The following is an 18,928-nucleotide window of genomic DNA, read 5'->3' as shown; positions in this document are numbered from 1 at the left end:
CCCTTTCTGCTCCTGCTTTCTCACCCTGAGCTGAGCTGTCTTAAGTCTCTGTCCTTACCCCGAGTTCATGAAGTTTTTTACCTTCCTGTGAAAACAGGGCCTGTTCTGTCCACTCTCCACTTTCCTCCCTCACCCCATCCTTACTCCCTGTTCTCTGCTCCCTTCCTTTTGTTCAATATAGAGATTACCCCACCTCAATCCCAGCTTTATACAAAAGTTGAAAGAAAGATATTGCGGGTAAACCTGGGGTCCTGAGAAGGTATAAAATACCTCTGTCCACAACATATTTTTAAGAAAAACTTTATACTGAAAAATTGAATCCACCATCCAGCATTCTCCCTCTCCCCTGCAACCCCCAGTGCCCAGGCGACCACCTCCCCATGAACTCCTGCCTGGCCCCTCTTCTGAGCTTTGTTGGGGACCCCTCCCTCCTGCCTGGATGCCCCTTTTGGGGGGGCAGGTCTGTCCCAGCCTCAATCACCAGGTTCTGTGATTTTCTGCTCAGAATTTGTTGGCTCCAGTCCCTAGGCAGACCACCCTTTGTTCTGTGAGGTTCTTGGGGAGGCTTTGGCTGGACCACCACCTCTCAGCCGTGTCTGAGGCCCCTGCAGGGAGAACAGAGCAGGGAGGGTCTTTCAAGCGCCTCTCCTGGAATTCTGTTACCAGACCTTACACCCAACGCTCTGGAGGGGTAGGGGGGTGGCCTCCTTCCTGTCAATAAAGTGACTGTCCTGGCAAGAAAAAAACCAAAAAAATTAATCCACCGATTAGAGATATTTTATTGAACCTGTTAGCAGCCTAGGAAAAAGCCATCCACTTATTTCCAACTGCAAAAAATCTTCAAGGACCGTTTTGTAACTGACAGTTTGAGAGCATATTAGCAATGCAAAGGTGATATTCCTCTGAAGTTGGGATTGGCACTTATATACAAAAGGGTGAACGCTATTTGAAAGGTATCCAGAATTCAAGAGTGGTTTCTTTGTCCTGTTCCCCCGCCACCAGCACCACACCACCACCACCACCGAAAACTTGTATTGAGAGCTGGCTTTCTTCCCATTCATTTAGCAAATATTTTCAAAACACCTACTATGTACAAGGCATTGTTTTGGGACCATAAATATAGCAGTGAACAAAGCCGACTAAAATCCCTGTCTTCATGAAGCTTATATTCTATTTGAAGGGAGGCGGTGAATAAAATAAATAAGTAAATACAGTGTTTTAGAAGATAATGCATGCTAAAGAGAAAAAGGAAGCAGATAAGACATGGGAATAGACAGCGTTGGGGCATTTTTAAGTAGGGAGGTTAAGGGATGCCTCCTCGAGAAGATAACAGTTGAGTCAAACTAGACCTGAAGACTAAGCGTGCAGATCGTCTGCTGAGGAGCGTTGCAGGCAGAGGGAATGCCAAGTGCAGAGCCCGGGAGCAGGAGCATGCCTGACGCTAGGCACAGCATTTAGTCTCCGAGTTGGGGAGCCACTGGAGAGTTTTCAATGGAGCAATGATGGGATCTGACTTGAGGTTTTAACCGAAAGGATCATTCTGACTGCTCTATGGAGATTAGGCCAAAGAGGGCCAGGGTGGGACTGGAGAGACCGGAAGCAGGCTGTCGAATGTTCCGGGAAGAGATGGCATGGTGGTGCAGACCAGAGTAGCGGCCATGGGGGCAGTGCTAAGAAGAGATGGGCTGCTGGATAGAATCGGAAGGTAAAGCTGACAGCGTTTCCTGAGGGTCATGTGACAAAGGAGACACTCAAGGATGTCTTCACTGTTTTTTTTTCACTTGAGAAACTGCAGAACCTGGTTGCCTTTAACTAGAAGGAAAAGACGATGGGGAACAGGTTTGAGGAGGAGGGTGAGGAGCTTGGTTTTGGATGTGTTGATGTAAAGGACCAGCGAGACCACCAAGTAGAGAGAGCAGAGAGAAGGCTGGGTGATGAGTCTGTGTTCAGAGAACAGGCCTGACCTACGAGTTTGGGAGTCATCAGCATGTAAATGGTTTTCAAAGCCAGAGGACTAGATGAGATCCCGGGGAAGTGAATGGAGATAGAAAATAGTCTAAGGACTAAATAACTCCAGCCTTAAGACATGGGGGAAATGAAGAAGTGGGGAATGCTTCTGAAAGAGGTGAGGAAATGAAACAAACACAAAATTACGTTTGTGCTACAGTAAGAATGCTTACTTGGTGGCTTTAATTAATAGTGATTTGTGAAAACTCAAGGTAACTTTGGCAGAGGAAGATGCCCTTCAGTCATTTTTCAAATAGAATATCTGTTGTCCACACCATGCACATTTTATTTCAAAATAAACTTGACTCAGCCATTTCTCCACGAGTAGACTTCTGCCACCTCCTTTTCAAGGTCATTATCCTTGCTTTTAAAAAAATTATTCATAAAGAAAAGAATCCCTTAACAACGGAAGCCTATAATATACCCTTCAATTACCCTCTTCTTCCCAGCGTAGAAGAAGAGTATCTCATAATAAAAGCCTGTGGGTTGTGTGACCTCAAAAAGCATTGTTACCATTTTGAAGTACTTACTGTCCAGGGGCTTTAAACTTGAAGTGGGGGTTTTAGCTGTACCAGAATGTAAGTGACAGCACTGATGCCCTATCATATTTCATACTTAATTCTGGCACATTTAGTTGGGAAAGTGATAAGGTGATTTGAGAATGTGACAGAACATGTCTTACTTGTTCGTTATATGCTCATCTCATGGCCAGTAGTGATCACACTCTGTCCACAGGTTGTTTCTGTAGATGGGGGGTTAGTTTGAGGTTCTGTTGTGGACAATAAAGATCAATTCCGGGCAGAAAAGAGATTCTAACTTGGTTTTGATTCACCTGCTCGAGTTGTCCTTGAGGATATCATCCCTTTTGAATATGTCTCTTGTGCAGTACGTGAAGATCAGCTTTCCAGTGACACAATTTAGGTCCTCGTCTTATTAATCAGCAGCAGCACGCAGGGAAGGCCTACTTACTTCTCCTTCCCCAGAACCAGACCGGGCTTGAACAGAGGTAATCATTACTGCTCTGATCACAGCATGTTCTCTTTTCTCTCCTTCCCAACCCAGAGCATGTCTGTTCAATCCTGGCTTCCCTCCTGCGGAACCTGAGAGGGCAGCAGCGAACCCGGCTTCTGAACAAATTCACTGAAAATGACAGTGAGAAGGTGGGTGCCTGTGGGGCTGTGAGAATGGGACCAGAGTGGCAGGGAGAGAAGGGCTCTCGACCTGATGCAGCCTGAGGGGGTGCTGGGTGACAGCTCCTGCCCTAAAATATCTTCTCCGGCATCTGGGCCCCATTGCTGTGGCTCCCAAAGGTTTGTCTGCTTATTCTTCCTGTCCTCTGCAGATGCATTCCCCTTGGAGTAGGAGCACCTTGGAGTGGTATCAGCTAGCACTTGAGGGGGATTTCTAGACCCGAGGGAGTAGATTGTAATAGGATTGGGGGGGGTTGGGGGGGAGAGACAGCATAGCGGAGGATTGAGAGCATCGGCTTTGGATTCAGATGTCTGGATTTGAACCAGATTTTGCTGCTTTCGAGATGTGTGCCACTCTGAGCCTCGTTTTCCCCTAGCTTTAAAATGGGAACACTGATGCTCAGAGAGTCAATGAGACGAAGAGCAAATGAAGTCTTACTAGGTGGTGGTGGTGATAAAAATGAAGATGATGATAGGAAATGGTGGAGCCGATCCCAGACGGGCCATGGAACATGGGACTGACCGTGTAAATGAGACTAAATATTTTATATTATTATCTAACATGCCGAACCATAAGATTTTTAACAGTAAGAGAGCTACCATTTATCAAATGACTGCTGTGGATCCGGTAATACAATATTATTCCCATTTACGGAGAAGGAAACTGAAGCTTAGAGACATTACACGGCTTGCCCAAGATCATAGCAGAAGTAAGCAGAGCTGGGATTTGAACCCAGGCTGCCTAAGTCCGGAAAGCCTGTGTATTTTATCACAGTAGACATAAGTAGGTAATTCCAAATGAGTAAAAATTAAGGACCAAAGCCCCTCCCCTTTTAATGTACAGTAATTTCTTTCCTTCCTGTGTCCAACATAAGGCTGAAATTTTTTCCCCACTTTGGAGAGACATTAAGACTGTCTCTTTGAGCCTACCGCTAACCATTTTCTCCACTTTCATGAGCAGTGTAGCATGGTGAAAAGGCCACCAGGTTAGAGGGCACAGAACAGCTGAGCAATCACGTCACCCTGGTGACATCATTTAACATCTGTGCCTCAGTTTCCTCATCTTTAAAATCAGGGTTGCAATCTCTCTTTTCTGCCTACCTTGTCAGGATTTTTTTTAAGGTTTAAAGAAATAATGGACGTGAAAATACGTAAGATCTTAGTGTCATCGTTGTTTTCCAGAGAGGTTTTGGGCCCAGTCTTCCTAGACTATCTAATACCATGTAGAAGCAACATCTGCTTTTAACCGCTATCAGCTCTTGGGTAAACACCAGCATTGCCAAGAACGATGGTGATGCCAAACTAGTAAAAAAGATAGGTTAGAAGTCTAGGCTGGCTTCATGGTGTTTTTCAATACTTTGGAAGTCTAAGGGGAAAATGAAACTTTTTCAAACCTACTGAGTGTTCCTCAGGTCGTGTTTGAAGCGTGACTTTCACTAAGTTTAAAACTGATTTTTAAGTTATTGCTGAGCAAAAGTCAGGGCCTTTTTTTTTTTTTTTTAATTGCCGAAGGAGTTTTTCTTACACTCTCTTCTGACTCAAAAGCAACTAAAGAGATTTTACTCAGGCCTTTTTAAAAAAAGATCAGCTCTGGGGCAGAATCTGAACATGAAAGGTTTCAGTTCGAAAAAAGAAATTTCTGTCAAGTTCTAAGTGAATATCAAGTGTGTAACTTCAAGCCCCTTGTCTTTGCAAGAAAGGACTTGAATTTTTATTTATTTATTTGTTTTTAACAACTTGAGTTCATAGGAGTCCTAGAAGGGCTGGGAATGCCTTCGGGGAATAGGCCTCTGTTCACCAACTGCACTCACCGGGAAAGTTTGGTGTTTGCTTTCTTCTGCCCCAGCTCTTTGATCCATTCCTGATGGGTTCTAAGCAAAGCTCATCTCCCGTGTAAGAAGTGGTAGAGGGGGGTCTCCCTTTGTAAGGAGTGACAGTGAGGTGAACGGGAACTCCATCGTTCTCTTGCCTTGATATTCTCTTTCCTTCTCACTCATCCTGTGAAATCTCTCGCTTTCAGGTTGACAGACTGATGGAGTTGCATTTTAAATATCTGGATGCAATGCAGGTGGCCGACAAGAAGATCGAAGGGGAAAAACATGTACGTAGCCCTGCATATCTTTTGCCAGCTATTGACCTGCACTCCGTTTGGGTCCCTTGTGCACCTTATATTTACCCACAGGACAAGCAAGGGCAAAGGTGCCGTCTACCCTCACGTACCACCTACCATGTTGTAGGAGCAGAGCAGGTGATGGGCTGCCAGTGGTTATAACAGCTCTTCTAACAGGAACGAGTCCTTGAAGGGGAAGGATGTGTAGGATTGTTCCAAGCCTGACCCAGGAGTCTGGGCGACAGTACCAGTACCTGTGACAACAGCTTCTCTTAGAAAGTCTGATCAAAGTACAGTGCTGTGACTTGGTACCACGTTGGCAGAGGGTGATACACATAATTGCTGGCTTCTGTAATTCTAAGGGAAGCATTTGACAGAGGGGTGATCACAGGATATAAGAGCTAAAAGGAAACTGCGAGGTCATTGAATCCACTTCCCCCATTTACAGGCGAAAGGCTGGCGACCTAGAGAAGGGAAGCTCAGATGCATTGCAGCAAAACCCATACACCAGGTTCAAAATGACAGACCCTAATGTTTTGGGTCTGATGGTTGCTGAGGGAAATGAAACCTGCTAAATGTTTTTCCTTGAGGGGCTTTGCTTACTATGGTGTTATCCTACCTCCTGTATTTTTCACCTGCTTCCATTTTGTTCTCTGCTGTCGCTGGCCTCTGTAGTCTTCTCATCTGTCTCCTTAATCAGGGCAGGTTTTCATGTCTGTATTTTAATGTCCGATTTGTTTTCTCTTTCCGACAAGACATTCCTCAGTCTTTGGTCACATTGCAAAATGATCCTTTTCTTGCAAAGCCTGTAGTAGACTTCATTTTCCTTCGGATCTTTATTTGCTATATCCATTCTCTTTTCACTCTTCTTGCCTTAAAGATACACTTGAGGCTTTTGAGGCTCTCCGCTGGGAGGGCCAGGTTCAGAACCTCCCCCCCCACCCCCCATCTATTTTGCGGCAGTCCAGCTATGCAGCACAGCTGCGTGCATGGAGAAGTCTACTAGCATCTTCCCTCAAGCTATGCCTTAGGCCAGGGCAAGAGACTAGAGCTGGGGAAAACCTGTTGTCTGTGCCCTGTTTCTCTTCACCTCCCCTTTCACAAAATATACCTTCAGTGATGAATGCCAGTAGATAGGTAACTGTGTTTATTATTCTTGTGATTTCCCTGTGCTCCCGAAACCTGGTAAGTCCTCAGATGTCTGTTGATTGATTGAATTGATTGACCGGGATTTTTCTTCTTTTATACGGTGATACTACAAGATAAAAGGCAGAGACTCTAAACTCTGAGGCTGGACTTCAGATACTAGCATGTTCTACACACAGTCCTCTAATTCCACACACCCGACCCTCTTTATTTTGTTCTTTGATTCAACTTTCCTTTTCTGCCTTTTCTTTCCTTTACAGTAACTCGAACACGATGGACACTTAGTGATTATTAAAGTGCTGGAGTAATATATTCTTTCTCTTTGTCTGAATGATAATTAGAAACAAAGTGGAATGTCCCTAGACTTTTGTAGGGAAATAGCCATGAGACCCTTAGACTCCAAGTCTGATGGAATCCCCCGTGTTACCTGCTGGAGGAGATTTTCAGGGATGGTAGAGGGAGCGCCTGGGAACCAGGGCACCTGCAATTTTAGTGCAGGCACAACCTCTGAGTGACTGCCCAGCCACACCTTGTCACCGTGCCTCCTGTAGCCCCAGTTTCTGAGCTATGACATGGTATCAGCAAAGGCAGTCTCTAAGGTCCCCTCTAGCTTAACATTTCTCCTTAGGTTCAGGTGAACGTCCTTAGGTAACTGCCATGTTCTGAAATGGAATGGATTAAAAGCACAATGAGAGGCTGATGGGTGACTGAGCAGCCTTCTACGTGCAGGTGCAGGAGAACAGCCTGGTGGGAAAGTTGTGCCTGAGGTGGGAAGTCAGGTGAGCCTGGACTGGAATTGCAGCTCTGCCCCTTGCTAGTTCCTGAGGCCTGGGACAAAGGAGTTGACCTCTCTCAGCTTTGGTTTTCTCCTCTGTACAATGGCAGCAACATCTCCCTTTTGGGGTTATTATGAAGACTAAACATAAAGGATGCAAAGTACCTTGCTCAGTAAGTAAAAGCAGCTGCGGTTGCTGGGTTTTCCTAGCTTCCTTTAGAATTCTTGCGTAACTTTTAAGTAAGCCAGGCGGTCCTTTCCTGAGAGGATCCTCTTTGCCAGGTGTCCCAAGAGGAGTCCCTAGCAGACCTGTGTGTTGGTACCATAATACGCTTTGTTTGAGGTAAAGCTGAAATAGGCTTGGTTTTTGTTGGTGGTGATGGTGGGTGTGTGTGTGTGTGTGTGTGTGTGTGTGTGTGTGTGAGATGGGGTAAGCTATTGGGTGGCAGGGAGCAGCTTGCATGTAGCCATTAGGAAACTTGGCCTGCTTCCCACAAGATTATCTATTATCAGCATTGAAGAGGCTGTGAAATTGATTAGCACTGACGGAGAGGAATCGCTGCAGCCAGTCTCCCCTGCTTTCACAGAGCTGCATGCATGCCACAGGCACGGGGGCCCTCGCCGTTCCCTGACAAACATCTGTCTCCTTGATGCCAAGGCCGTTTTGCTGGGCACTGGCAGACATTCCAAGGCCATTAGTGCTCAGCAGCCTCCGTGTTGCTCCGAGAGACAGGGCGGGCTGAGGGGTGAGGGATGCATTTGTGAGCAGAGCTCTCTGCCAGCGTTCAGGCTCCGTCCTGGCAGATGAAGCCGCCTCGCGGGTGTAAAGTGACTTGGAACAAAACGACCTCTTTTTCACCTCTCCTTCATGCAGTCTTCTCTCTTAAGTCATAAACAATTTGTCGCCTCACCCCATCCCACCTCCATTAAACCTGGATGTCCTACACCCATTGGGAACTCAGCAAATGTTTGTTGACTTGGATTGAATGCTTATTTCTCAGGCATTTGATGGCATTGACTGTGAGATCACTGCTGAATAAATATCTCACGTACTTTGCCAAGTCGGCAATAAAAAAAAAATTCTTAGAGAGCAGGGTCAGGTATTGACATTTTCAGAGTCTTAGAGCCACATCTTCCCTGTAAACTTCAGATCTGCAGGGGTACAGTGCAAGTGTCCATGGTTTGCAGTAGACCAGAATTCACTGGAGGGCATCCAGTCATTTGGCAGATATTCCTCAGGCACCTGCTCCGCATGAGGCCCTGGGCTAGGCACTGGCAGGGGTGAGAGGTGGAAGTGCCAGGAGAAGAATGGGCCCCAGGGGGCGCTGCTGCTGAGGGCTGGAGGGATCCAGGGAGCAGGGAGAAGCCGTCTGCACCTAGAGTCAGTCCGGCACCCTTAGCAGTTTTGTGGATGAGGCAAGATTCCAGTTGAGCCTTAAAAGGTAGATACACATATTGGGCATTTCCAGTCTAAAGAGGAACAGGAGCAGAGAAGCGGCAGTGGGAAGCTGAGTTGAGTTAAATTCTAGGAGCAGAGAGTATGAGGGGGAGAGCCTGGCTGGGCTTTGGAGCCAGGCTGCTTCCTGGTTCTCCAGCTGCGGACAAAGAGCCTAAGTGCCCCCGGCCTTATTTTCTTCCTTCCTGGTGTTTTGTTTTTAAGGAGTGTGGGGACAGAGCCCCAGAAAGCAGTTTCCAGGCTCCCAGCCTCACGTGGAAAGGTGCTGGCTCAGGTAGTAAATGGCCATCAACTGTGATTGGATGGTCATCAGCTATGGCGAGTTGGCCGTCAGCTGTAACCAGTGAGCCATTGGCCACTAATATAACTGCCATGGCTACTCTAGCAGAAAAAATGGGGACTAGCAAGAAGATGGTGGCTGAACCTGCAAGCGGTGCAGTGAGGGTTGCGAACAGTGTGGCTCCTGCTTCCTGTTTCTCCAACCCAGCCACCAGCGAGAATATAGTGCTATGACTCCCCTACTTATGTCTCCGTGGGTGTTCCTTTTTGGCCTCACCGTGTCCTGCGTTCTTATGTGGGGAGCAGGAGCTGAGACCCCGCCTGGCACCCTGCACGACAAAGCGTATGCCCCAACCTCTGTACTTTGAGGAATTACCTATGTAGGGATTGGTGACACAGATAGAACACGCGTGAAAGCTGCTTCCACAGGACCTGGCTTGTCGGTGGTAACCCAGAGAACCTCTCGTTTTTGCTCTAAAAGGACTGTTTGCACCACCACCCCTCCACATACACACACATTTCCTTACTCTCCTAGTACTGCAAGATTTTGCAGGATCTGAGTTCTCCCTGCTTCTCTAACATCCTCTCCTGCCACTGTTGGCTCTCCTCCTGCCTCATAGCCTTGCGTCTCCCTTCTGGCCTGGCTCTTCTCACGCTGGTGCCTCCTTCCACCACCGGGTCTCAGCCTCAATGTCACCTCCTCAGACCGGCTTTTAGTGATCTCCACATGTGAAGGAACGCCTCCTGTCCCCCGTGCTTCTTCCTCACCTGTAATTATTGTATTTGTTTATTCTTTATCCCTGGGACTGTAATCTCTTTGGTTCATCATGTTCTCAGGACTTACGTAGTGATTGGCATGCAGTAAATGAAGGAGCAGTGCTCATAAGATGAAATTAATATCTGTCCGTGGGTATTAAGGAAGATAGACGGTCCTAGGCTGTCTACATTATTCCTTACCTCTCATTTTTCACCTGCATTTTTGTTTTCTCTCTGATGAACCCCGTGATCAGCAACATTTAACTATGTGGCGTCTGTGGCGTAACTGGCGATCTTCAACATGGAAAAATACTCTTATTTAGAAAGTCTACGGGACAGACTGATAATTTCATACCCGTTCGGTTCAGATTACGTTATTGCCATCATCTGTAACCAGCAAAGATGTGCAGGTGTTGGGCAGCTGCCCGCTGACTGCTTCCTTGTCACATTCAGTGTCCCTGTCATTTCCAGGGCCACAACGTATATGGACCTACGCTCAGCATTCCTGGTGAACGAGACTGGACATGAACTTTTAAAGGGCATGTGATTCTTAAGATTCTTCTAGTGAGCAGCCGTTCTTCTTGATCCATAAATATCCCAGATGCTTGACTCAGCAGATTGCACCCAACTCCCCAAACAAGAAGAAGCCCAGAAAATACCAAGGTCCCTGTTGTTGGGAGGATGTCCTTGGTTCCTTCTGGCTTCTGTTGGTTAAATGTACTGAGAAGCCTGGCTTCTGACTGTCAGAAGTAAGACATAATTATATAGGCAGGGATTTTAAAGGAGGAGAGAGCCTGGGAGAAAGGTTTTATCTTTGTTAGTTCCTGGGAAAATTATTCTCCGCAGGTTTATTCAGTAGGGTTCTCACCACATACTTTGCACCGTAATGACTTACAAATTGCATGCTAATTTTGCCACAGTGAAATCATTCCAGGCTTTATCCTGGAATGAGAAAGATGGACTCCTTTTAATGAAACAGTATCCACAGGACTTGATGTCTGAAACAGACTTTGACTATTTCCCTGGCATTTGAAACTCACTTAAAGGCTTGTACAAAAGGGGATAAAGCACAGGAATGAATGTGTGGAGTACTGATCCGAAAGCACTGGGTAAGTGTGTAGACAGTGGAAGTGTGAGATTGCCATTGATTCTTCTGCTCACTGTGCTGGAAGCTTCTGGGGCAAGCTTACAAAAAGGAAATCCTGCTGAGAATTCCTCTCAGCTGTTCTTTAAACCAGTGGTTCCCAAACTTAGTCCATGAATGTGCCAGAACACAGCTTATAGCCAGTAGAAGCCAGAGGTGGTGGGGGAAGGGTGTCATGGTGCTTTTTCCTCTCTCCTGCTTCCTTCTGTCTTAGGGACCCACAGATTCTGCCGCGTGCCTATTACCCTCCCTACTGCCTCCCTGCCCCTGCCCGCCCCCTTCCCAGAGCCAGGCATCCTTTCTACCCTTGGAGAAGTTGGAGGGGCTGAGCCCCCGTCCCGTGCCTCTGCTGCTTACCTTGCAGTGTGGCCCTGAGCACGATGTGCTGCTGTTCTTATCCTCTTGTCTTTCAGTGGGGTCACTGACTCTTGGAGGCCCTGGTTCTTTCCAGGTTAAGCTGACAGGTTGTCAAAGTGCAAATGAGAAGTCTGGGTGGGTTTTTGTTTGTTAGTTTTTTTAGTAAATTTAGAAATGGAAGACACACATGTGGCGGAGGCATTATGGTAACATAGAAGGAACATGAACCTGGGGTCAGACAGCCCAAGGTTAAAACCCAGCTCTGCCACACACGAATTCTGTTCTTTTGGGAAACGCCTCGCCCCAGGTGTGTATGCTGATTTTCTTGGTAGCTTTATTAGAGGGTCGTTTTGAAGATTAATGAAATTGTTTGTCGAAAGCTAGCACATGCTCATTTGTTCAGGCCGGCCTAGCACGTAGTCAGTTTCCCCTTTCTGGGCAAAGCTCTGGCCTGAGACCCTTGGATTTGTATTAGAAGTTAGCTGTGCATTCTCAAAGAAACGAAAGAAAAATACCTTGTACTATTTCTCCAGCCTTGGTTTCCCCAGCTGAAAATGACCTCCCGTCTCTAGGATCCTTCTCTAACCGTCTGCCCTATTTTAGAAGCCCTTGGAGGAAGATTTTGTTTTGCCGGTGTTTGTGCCTCCCCCGTCTCTACTTAGCTGTCTCATCCATGATTTAAATGTTCCCCTTGCTTTGGAAGAAGAAAAGAAATTGGCCTTTTCTAAATGATGGGGTAGTGCCTGCCCATGAGTATAGACAGTAACTGTGACCCCTGGTGGGGCTCTGAGTTATGTCCCCTCTTATTAAAGTGAAAGAGATTCCTACTGGCTTCCTAGCAGCTTCTTTCATGACTGTCTCCTTGCATCAGCGAGGGGCAGCTCGCTGCCTGTCAGGGGCAGATTAGAAATGGCATCCACAAGCTCGCTGGGAGGCCTGCGACTTGCCTGCTGAGATAGAGGCCACTGGAAAGGGGGTGATTTTGTAGTGCTCCCGAAGACAGAGTAACGTAGAGGGAGGATGTGGCGGGGGGGGGAGGGACACATACACACACGCACACACACGACCCTGCGGAAATGGCACCTGACGCCTCACAGACCACCTCCTTGTGCATCTTTGGAGATGAACCTGTTTATGTTAGCAACCCCCAAACAGGCGTGTGCTACTGTGAATTGCAATCTGTTCTACTTAACGCGCCGTTCACTGAATTCCCATCTAAGTTTTTATTCTAGTCCTCTCTTATGGAATGAACAAAACAAAACCTTTCAGCGTATCTTTTTTCTTTTTAACTCTTCCAAACTGCATGTGGAAATTGCTGGTCTAGCTATAGATTCCACCCCCTCTCACCCCCCCCCCCTTTTTTTAAGTTCTTCAATTTATAAGGAAAAGACAGGCCAAGAAGCTAGATGACTTCGTTTATAGTAGTCCCCAGATACAGCATAAAGAAAAAAAATCCCATCTATTTGCTCATAAGCTAATACTGGAGAAGGCCTGTAAGACAAAAACTTTTTCTTTCTTTGAACTGTGGCATGGAATGGATCACTGGCTTAGAAGCAAACTTGTGTGGGTTTTGAGCCTGTCTCCCAACACTTACTCAACCATGAGCTTTATGAGATTTCACCTCCTTAATAAAGCCTCAGTTTCCCATTTGAAAAGTGGAAATAGTAATAATTCTCACCTCTTGGGGTTTAAGGGAAAATGAGGGATCCATGAAAATGCTTAGCACAGCGCCTAGCACACAGTAGGGACTCAGGAAATTTTGCTACTGTTATTCCATTTTTGCGGCCCATCTCTTGCCAGAGTGAAAGGGCTCATAGAAAAAGATCTTGTACTACAAATCGTATTCCCCGCGAGTCTCTAACCGAAACTCAGTGACAGTCATTTGACATCTGTCTCAGTTTTTCCATCTGTGAAATCTGAAAATGATATTTGCTGTGCATACACAACACGGGACATGTACAGCAAGTGAGGTTAATGCAGATACTCTGTGTTGAAAAGTAGGGGGTGCGGTATGTGGCCATTGAGTTATCATGGCTTCACAAAGACAGTCACCTTCACTCTTCTCAGAGGTGAGAGTGGAACGAGCTAATTTATGGAAGCCTTCTTTAAATCTTAACACTCCTGTCTTATTTCAGATGCAGCTCAACATATATATAGATTTTCACTCTGAAATTTTTGTAAAGTAAGATGTGTATAATACTTAAGAAGGTTGCCGGATTTTTGGAATTTCTCTTTCATCTCTATTAATCATATTCCCATTTTAAGAGCACCTGATTTACCTGCCCAAATCGTGTTAGAATTGCCTGTCTGGTATAACAGCAGATCCAGGGGTTGTCGCTGTCTTACAGGGAAGTTTAATTTATTGATGAGAAGGTGGGCTAATTGTCAGTGCCAGCTATCACGTCCTGTTGAGGTGACAGTTCTTGTCTCCTACTTGAGGCATTTCTCACAGTGGCTCCTCTGAGTTCCGGGAGCAGCGTCAGTCAATAGCTTCAGTCTGTCCACATACCCGTATACAGGCAGGAAGGTGTTAGTTACATCTGGTTATGAAGGTGCTTCAGGCCTAGATTTGTCCCAGGTTATCAAAGCTAAAAGAAACCCTCAAGAGCACCAGATCAGGGACGACAAAGACGAAGCCCACACCGCTCTCCATCCCACAGTCAGGGCAGACGTTGCTAACTGATTTCAGTGTTTTCCCCTCTACACTCCAGCTCGATTTCGCAACACTTTCCCAGTATAGTACTCTGCAGCCATTGCAGGGGATTAGAGTTGACTTTCAGAATGAACCTTATTTCCCTTCCCTGATCCATTTCAGACTACTTATTTCCAAGCAAAGATACTGAGGCCAAGAAAAGTAAACTGACTTGCCGAAGGACCCTAGTAAGTTAGTGTTAGAGCTGGGAGCTAATCCCTAGGGAGGTCGGGCTGCAGTCTCAGCTCTGCGTGGGTCAGCGGGCATTGCTCTGTTCTTTGTCTAATCAATGTGTCTCATTGGTCGATTGGCATAATTCAGTTCCTCCGTACCACTGGTGAAGCAAGTCCACGTGTAGATTACTAGTGCGTAACCATCAGCGTGTTCTTAATCAGACTCCTTCAGTTCTTGTGGAGTCTGGTATGAGGGAAATAATGGGGTAGAGAGGAGTTTGTGATGGAGTATGTGTTAACGCCTGGAGCTTTTAGATTACTTTAACATGACTTCCCCAAAGGCTGAACCCTACCTAGCTGGAATATCATGAGTGTAGTTGTACTGACAGCCGTTTTGGAGCTTCAGAGACCCTTAATAGTTCTTTCAGGCATCTAGTTCTACTTCCTCAGCGCAGACAGCCAAAGAACCATGTCAAGGCCTCATGTCAAGATCAGTTTTTTATCTAGTGTCTTAGAAACCCCGAAAAAGAGCCAAAAATTCATTAATCCATTTCCAATAAGTTGACCCTGTCCATACATAGTTGTAAGACAGGGGTGGATAATAAAGGTGACATACTATTCCACTTCTTTGTAAAACATACCAAAACTGGGGAAGAGGCGCCTAGAAGAGCTGTACCCAAACTTCCTATTTTCCATCAGAATGATACATAGTCATCCTGCTCCTTTGATTTCCCTTTAAACACGGAGTGCATATTTGTGTTCGGCTTCCCTGAATGCACTCAGTGGTACATATCGCCTGCCACCGAGTTGTACCAGGTGAGATAAGGTGCTATCCTGACAGGAGCCGCCGTCTCTGTCTGCTGGGTTCTATGATGCTTCTAAAACTGTCAGGGCAGAAACTCCGTCTTAGAAACCAATCTCTGTTTTCATCTTTGTGCGTGTTCAACGCAGCGATGGTGGCGCCTTTCTTGGAGATGAGCTATCGTCGTATCTCAGTCATACATTTGAAAATTTCACTTTCAAATCATGTGGTCGCATGTCTAAAAGTAGAATGTCGAATCCAACATTGTCAGAGTCTTGAAGTTATGAAGAAAGAGGAAAAAGTGGAGTTTGGCATTGCTCTCTTGTGTCCATCCTTTCTAGATGACAATATTTAGAGAAACTGGAAGGTACAGTGTGTCCCTTCTTGGTAAAAAGAAGATCAGATTGTGGGGAAAACTGTGAAAAAAGGAAAAAAATCACCAGGGGCATGTCTGACCTAATTGGAGAAACATAATTTCACTGAGCTCCATTTTTAAGCCTTTCTACGTCTCCTATTTAGCATCTTCCTTTGTTCTCTAGAAAACTCTGAAATCTGTACCCACACAAACACGGTAGTATGAAAAGAACGCAGACCTAGGTTTGGATTCCAGTTCTACCGACCATCACCCACTGGCCTTACAGAGGTCGCTCTGCCTGAGTCAGTGTCCTCATCTCAAATGGGGGTAACAGTCCCTGCCTCCCAATATTTGTGTGCACTAAAGGAGTCAATATACTACATCCGTACAGCTCTTAGCCCTGAGCCTGACGCATAATAAGCCCTCAGTAAACCCTACCTGCTCCTCCCAGGTGGGTAGATGGCAGTAGCAATGGGTATTGTTCGGACTGCCTCCCACGATGCCTAGTGTTGGTAACCAATCAAAAATAATATGACCTGCTGATAGCTGGGGTCTTACAAGCAGAAAAATACACACTTCAGTCTGCTCTTTCTCTCTTTTAATGATAGTGATTTTCTCCTGTTGTTCTCTCCCACCCTAGCCACGCTGACTTTTCTTTGCCTTTATCCATGCTATTATTCCCTCTGCTTGGAATGTTCTTCCCAGCTTTAAAACTCCTTTAGAATCCAGCTCAAATGTTAACATTTCCCTTGAACTTTCCTGCCTTCCCCAGACGGAAGACTTAGTCTGTCCTTCTTGTGGGTTCCCGTGGCACTCAGTATAGTTTGAGAGGTCCTTTATAATAGCCATTACTATATTAAAAAAAACACACCATTTTGTTTATATTTGTTAACCTCATTGGACTGCAATCTCCTTGATTATGTGAACTGTTTCATTTATCTTTGCTGCCCCTAGCACGTCATATAATACCCATAGTTAGGTGTTCAGGAAATCTTTTATCAGGTAGGGGAATGAATGTTCCACACCAAGTTCCTATGTTTGTAAACCTCTAAGGGTTTTATCTCTTCTCCCCTCTCCCCTCTCCCCTCTCCCCTCCTCTTCCCCATAGGATCTACTTCTCACATAGTCTGGTGCTGTGGCCTCCCAGCCGTGCGCTCTGCCTGCCTCTCAACACTTTAAGCCCATGTGTTCATCATACAGGTGTCTGCACATTCCTGCTCATGACAGCGTCCTGCCTAGTGTGCAGCCTGCAGCCTGTCATGTCTGGGCAGCCTTCAAGCCTCCCTCCAGCTAGCGCTCTAAGGCACCGTCCCTCACCGTTTCCCGATGTTTCCCCTTCTGCCCACCCATGTGAGGCAGCAGGCACAGCTCATTAAATAGCACAGAACTTCTCCCTGCATTGTGTTTCATCCTGTTTGACAGATGCTTTCCAAGAGCCTACTATGCAAAAAGTACCATGCAAGGCGCTTCTAGGGTGCAAAGATGAGTAAACCACACTCTGGTTCCCGAAGAACCAACACAGGAAAGAGGCGCACAGCTGAGTAACTGTTACTAGGCAGGCCCTGGGAGGCGCCGTGAAAGGACGCACAAATCCCAGGCTTGGGAGTTTTAGGGACTGAAAAAAGTCACATTTCATTGGAAACGTTTTTGAGTTGGAAGGCTTTGAGAATTTTTCAAAGATCTCAGGAAAATGTTTGTAAGGAATATCATTTTAGACTTGATATCATGATAGAGATTGGCGGGGAGGAGGAAGGAAGCCAGGAGAGGGAGGGCAGGCCTGTTCGAGCTGTGTGTCTGCGCCGGGACTAGCGAGCAGGGATTACAAAGAGCGTGAGGCCTTTCGCACACGAACGCCTTCATTCTGCTGTGTCTGCCCATCAGGAGCCTTGGAAAAGTCACTTCTTCCCAGATGCCCTCCCATCTTAATCACCACTAACCAGCACCCAGCACTTGTAATGACTTTTAACTTGCGGGCATACTGTGTCCCTTTACTTTGTGGTCATTTCCTGTGTCCCTGTGACCTCCCCAGACAGACCTCCAGCTGCACAATGACCAAGACCAGGGCATCCCCTTACCTCCGTTTGCATTCTTTTCTCTGCCTTAACACAGTGTTTAGAATGGTACCCTGCCACTGGGCACTAAGCAGGTCTGGGATCCGAATACCCCATATCATGTGTTTCGTTTCCACCTTAGAGATGAATCAGGCAGGATTCCTTTCCCGGGGGAGTCCGTATTCTGGTAACTGGTAATTATGTAATTATGAGCAACTTACTTAACCTCTGTGTGCCTGACATTCTAATTTGTACAAGGGAATTAATAATAATCCCTTCCCTGCTCTCTTTAAATTTAGTAGTAGGGACCATATATATAGAATAACACTTTAAACACCACAGCATTATACAAATGTAAAGTATTAGCAGCAAATGCGTTTTGTGTGAGTGGAAGTCGGGAGTCATTTTCCTTCCCGATCCCCCAGCGGCTGAGCACTCAGGAGTTCGGGGCAGGGGGTTACGATTATGAGGAAATGAGAAGCTAAAGAGGCTCTCCTTATTTCTAAACTCCTCGGACATCAATCCAGCATCACCTCACAAACATCAGTCATGGCTGCCTCGTGAGCATCAACACCATGACCAGATTACCCAGGAATTTGCTACTAAATGAGGCTGGAAATTATCAGTGGTGACGTGCCAGGCAGTGTTGGGCCTGGCACATCTGCCGCCCTCCTTTGCCTCCTAGGCCTTTAGGAGCGAGATGAAAAGTAGTCGTGTGGCTACGGGCTGGGCCCCCCGGGGCAAATAAAAAAGTGCATTATCTGCGTCTAAATAGTCTCTGAAGGGTTCTTGTAGGAGATTGATGACCGTAGTGCTAAGTCCTTCGAGTTTGGGAGAGTGGAAGGCAAGGTCCCAAGGGCTTCGATCAGTGACAGGAGCCTGAGTTGTCAGAGGGAACCGTGGCCATAAAACGACCGACAGAATTAAGAAATGGATTGTTGTCACCAAAAGCACATACTAAGCACCTGTCTTCTTCAGGAAGTCTGGGAGTCGTGCAGAAGACGTCCCTCACCCAGTTCTTAGTCCTGAGAGCTGACAACCCAAAACAGAGACGTCCGTTTCCTTTCATTCACTGCATGGATGTTTACTGAGCTGGGGATATGAAAACAAAACCCAGTCCCTGCTTTCATGCAGCTCACAGTTGGCCCTTAGAGGGAGTTAGAGAAACAGAGGGCGTTGATGACAACTCAAATCTGTGTGACTGTGATGGACACGAGAGACCGTGTCCTGAAGTGGCTGCTTGAGGGTGCGCGCAGGAATTTTGGAAAAGAGTCTTTAGCCTTAAATAATCAGGCAAGGCTTTGTGGTAGAGACAGCTTGAAAACAATGTTGACTCGAGAGATACCCCAGAATCCCTAGGCAGGAGGGCAGTGAAGGCCTGAGGTGGGGAGAAGGGCTCTCTTGGCAGAGGCGGTAATAATCCACTAGATGAGAGGCTTGAATGGGGTGGGGGTGATGGAAATGTCTGCAGTGAGTGTGGTGATGGTTGCACAACTCTGAATATACTAAAAGCCATTAAATTATACACTTTAAATGAGTGGATTGTATGGTATGTGAATTGTATCTCAATAAAGCTGTTTTGTTTTGTTTTTTTTTAAGAAAGAATCCACTAGAAAGGAATAGATATGGGGACAA

General features: G+C 46.3%; 1 protein-coding gene across 2 annotated transcripts in view; it reads left to right on the top strand.

Moving 5' to 3' along the window:
- CTNNBL1 (catenin beta like 1) overlaps positions 1-18,928 on the top strand; it is a 144,176-nt gene that overhangs the window by 114,224 nt on the left and 11,024 nt on the right. For both annotated transcript variants that reach the window (XM_088789133.1, XM_088789134.1), the window contains 2 exons: positions 3,070-3,167; positions 5,218-5,298. In XM_088789133.1, coding sequence (XP_088645259.1) covers positions 3,070-3,167; positions 5,218-5,298 — 179 coding nt within the window. The remainder of the gene's footprint in view (positions 1-3,069; positions 3,168-5,217; positions 5,299-18,928) is intronic.

Source organism: Rhinolophus sinicus, chromosome 13, assembly GCF_057876585.1.
Source record: "Rhinolophus sinicus isolate RSI-liver-muscle chromosome 13, RSI-T2T, whole genome shotgun sequence".
NCBI classification, from domain to species: domain Eukaryota; kingdom Metazoa; phylum Chordata; class Mammalia; order Chiroptera; family Rhinolophidae; genus Rhinolophus; species Rhinolophus sinicus.
This window is presented reverse-complemented; position numbering and strand designations above follow the sequence as displayed.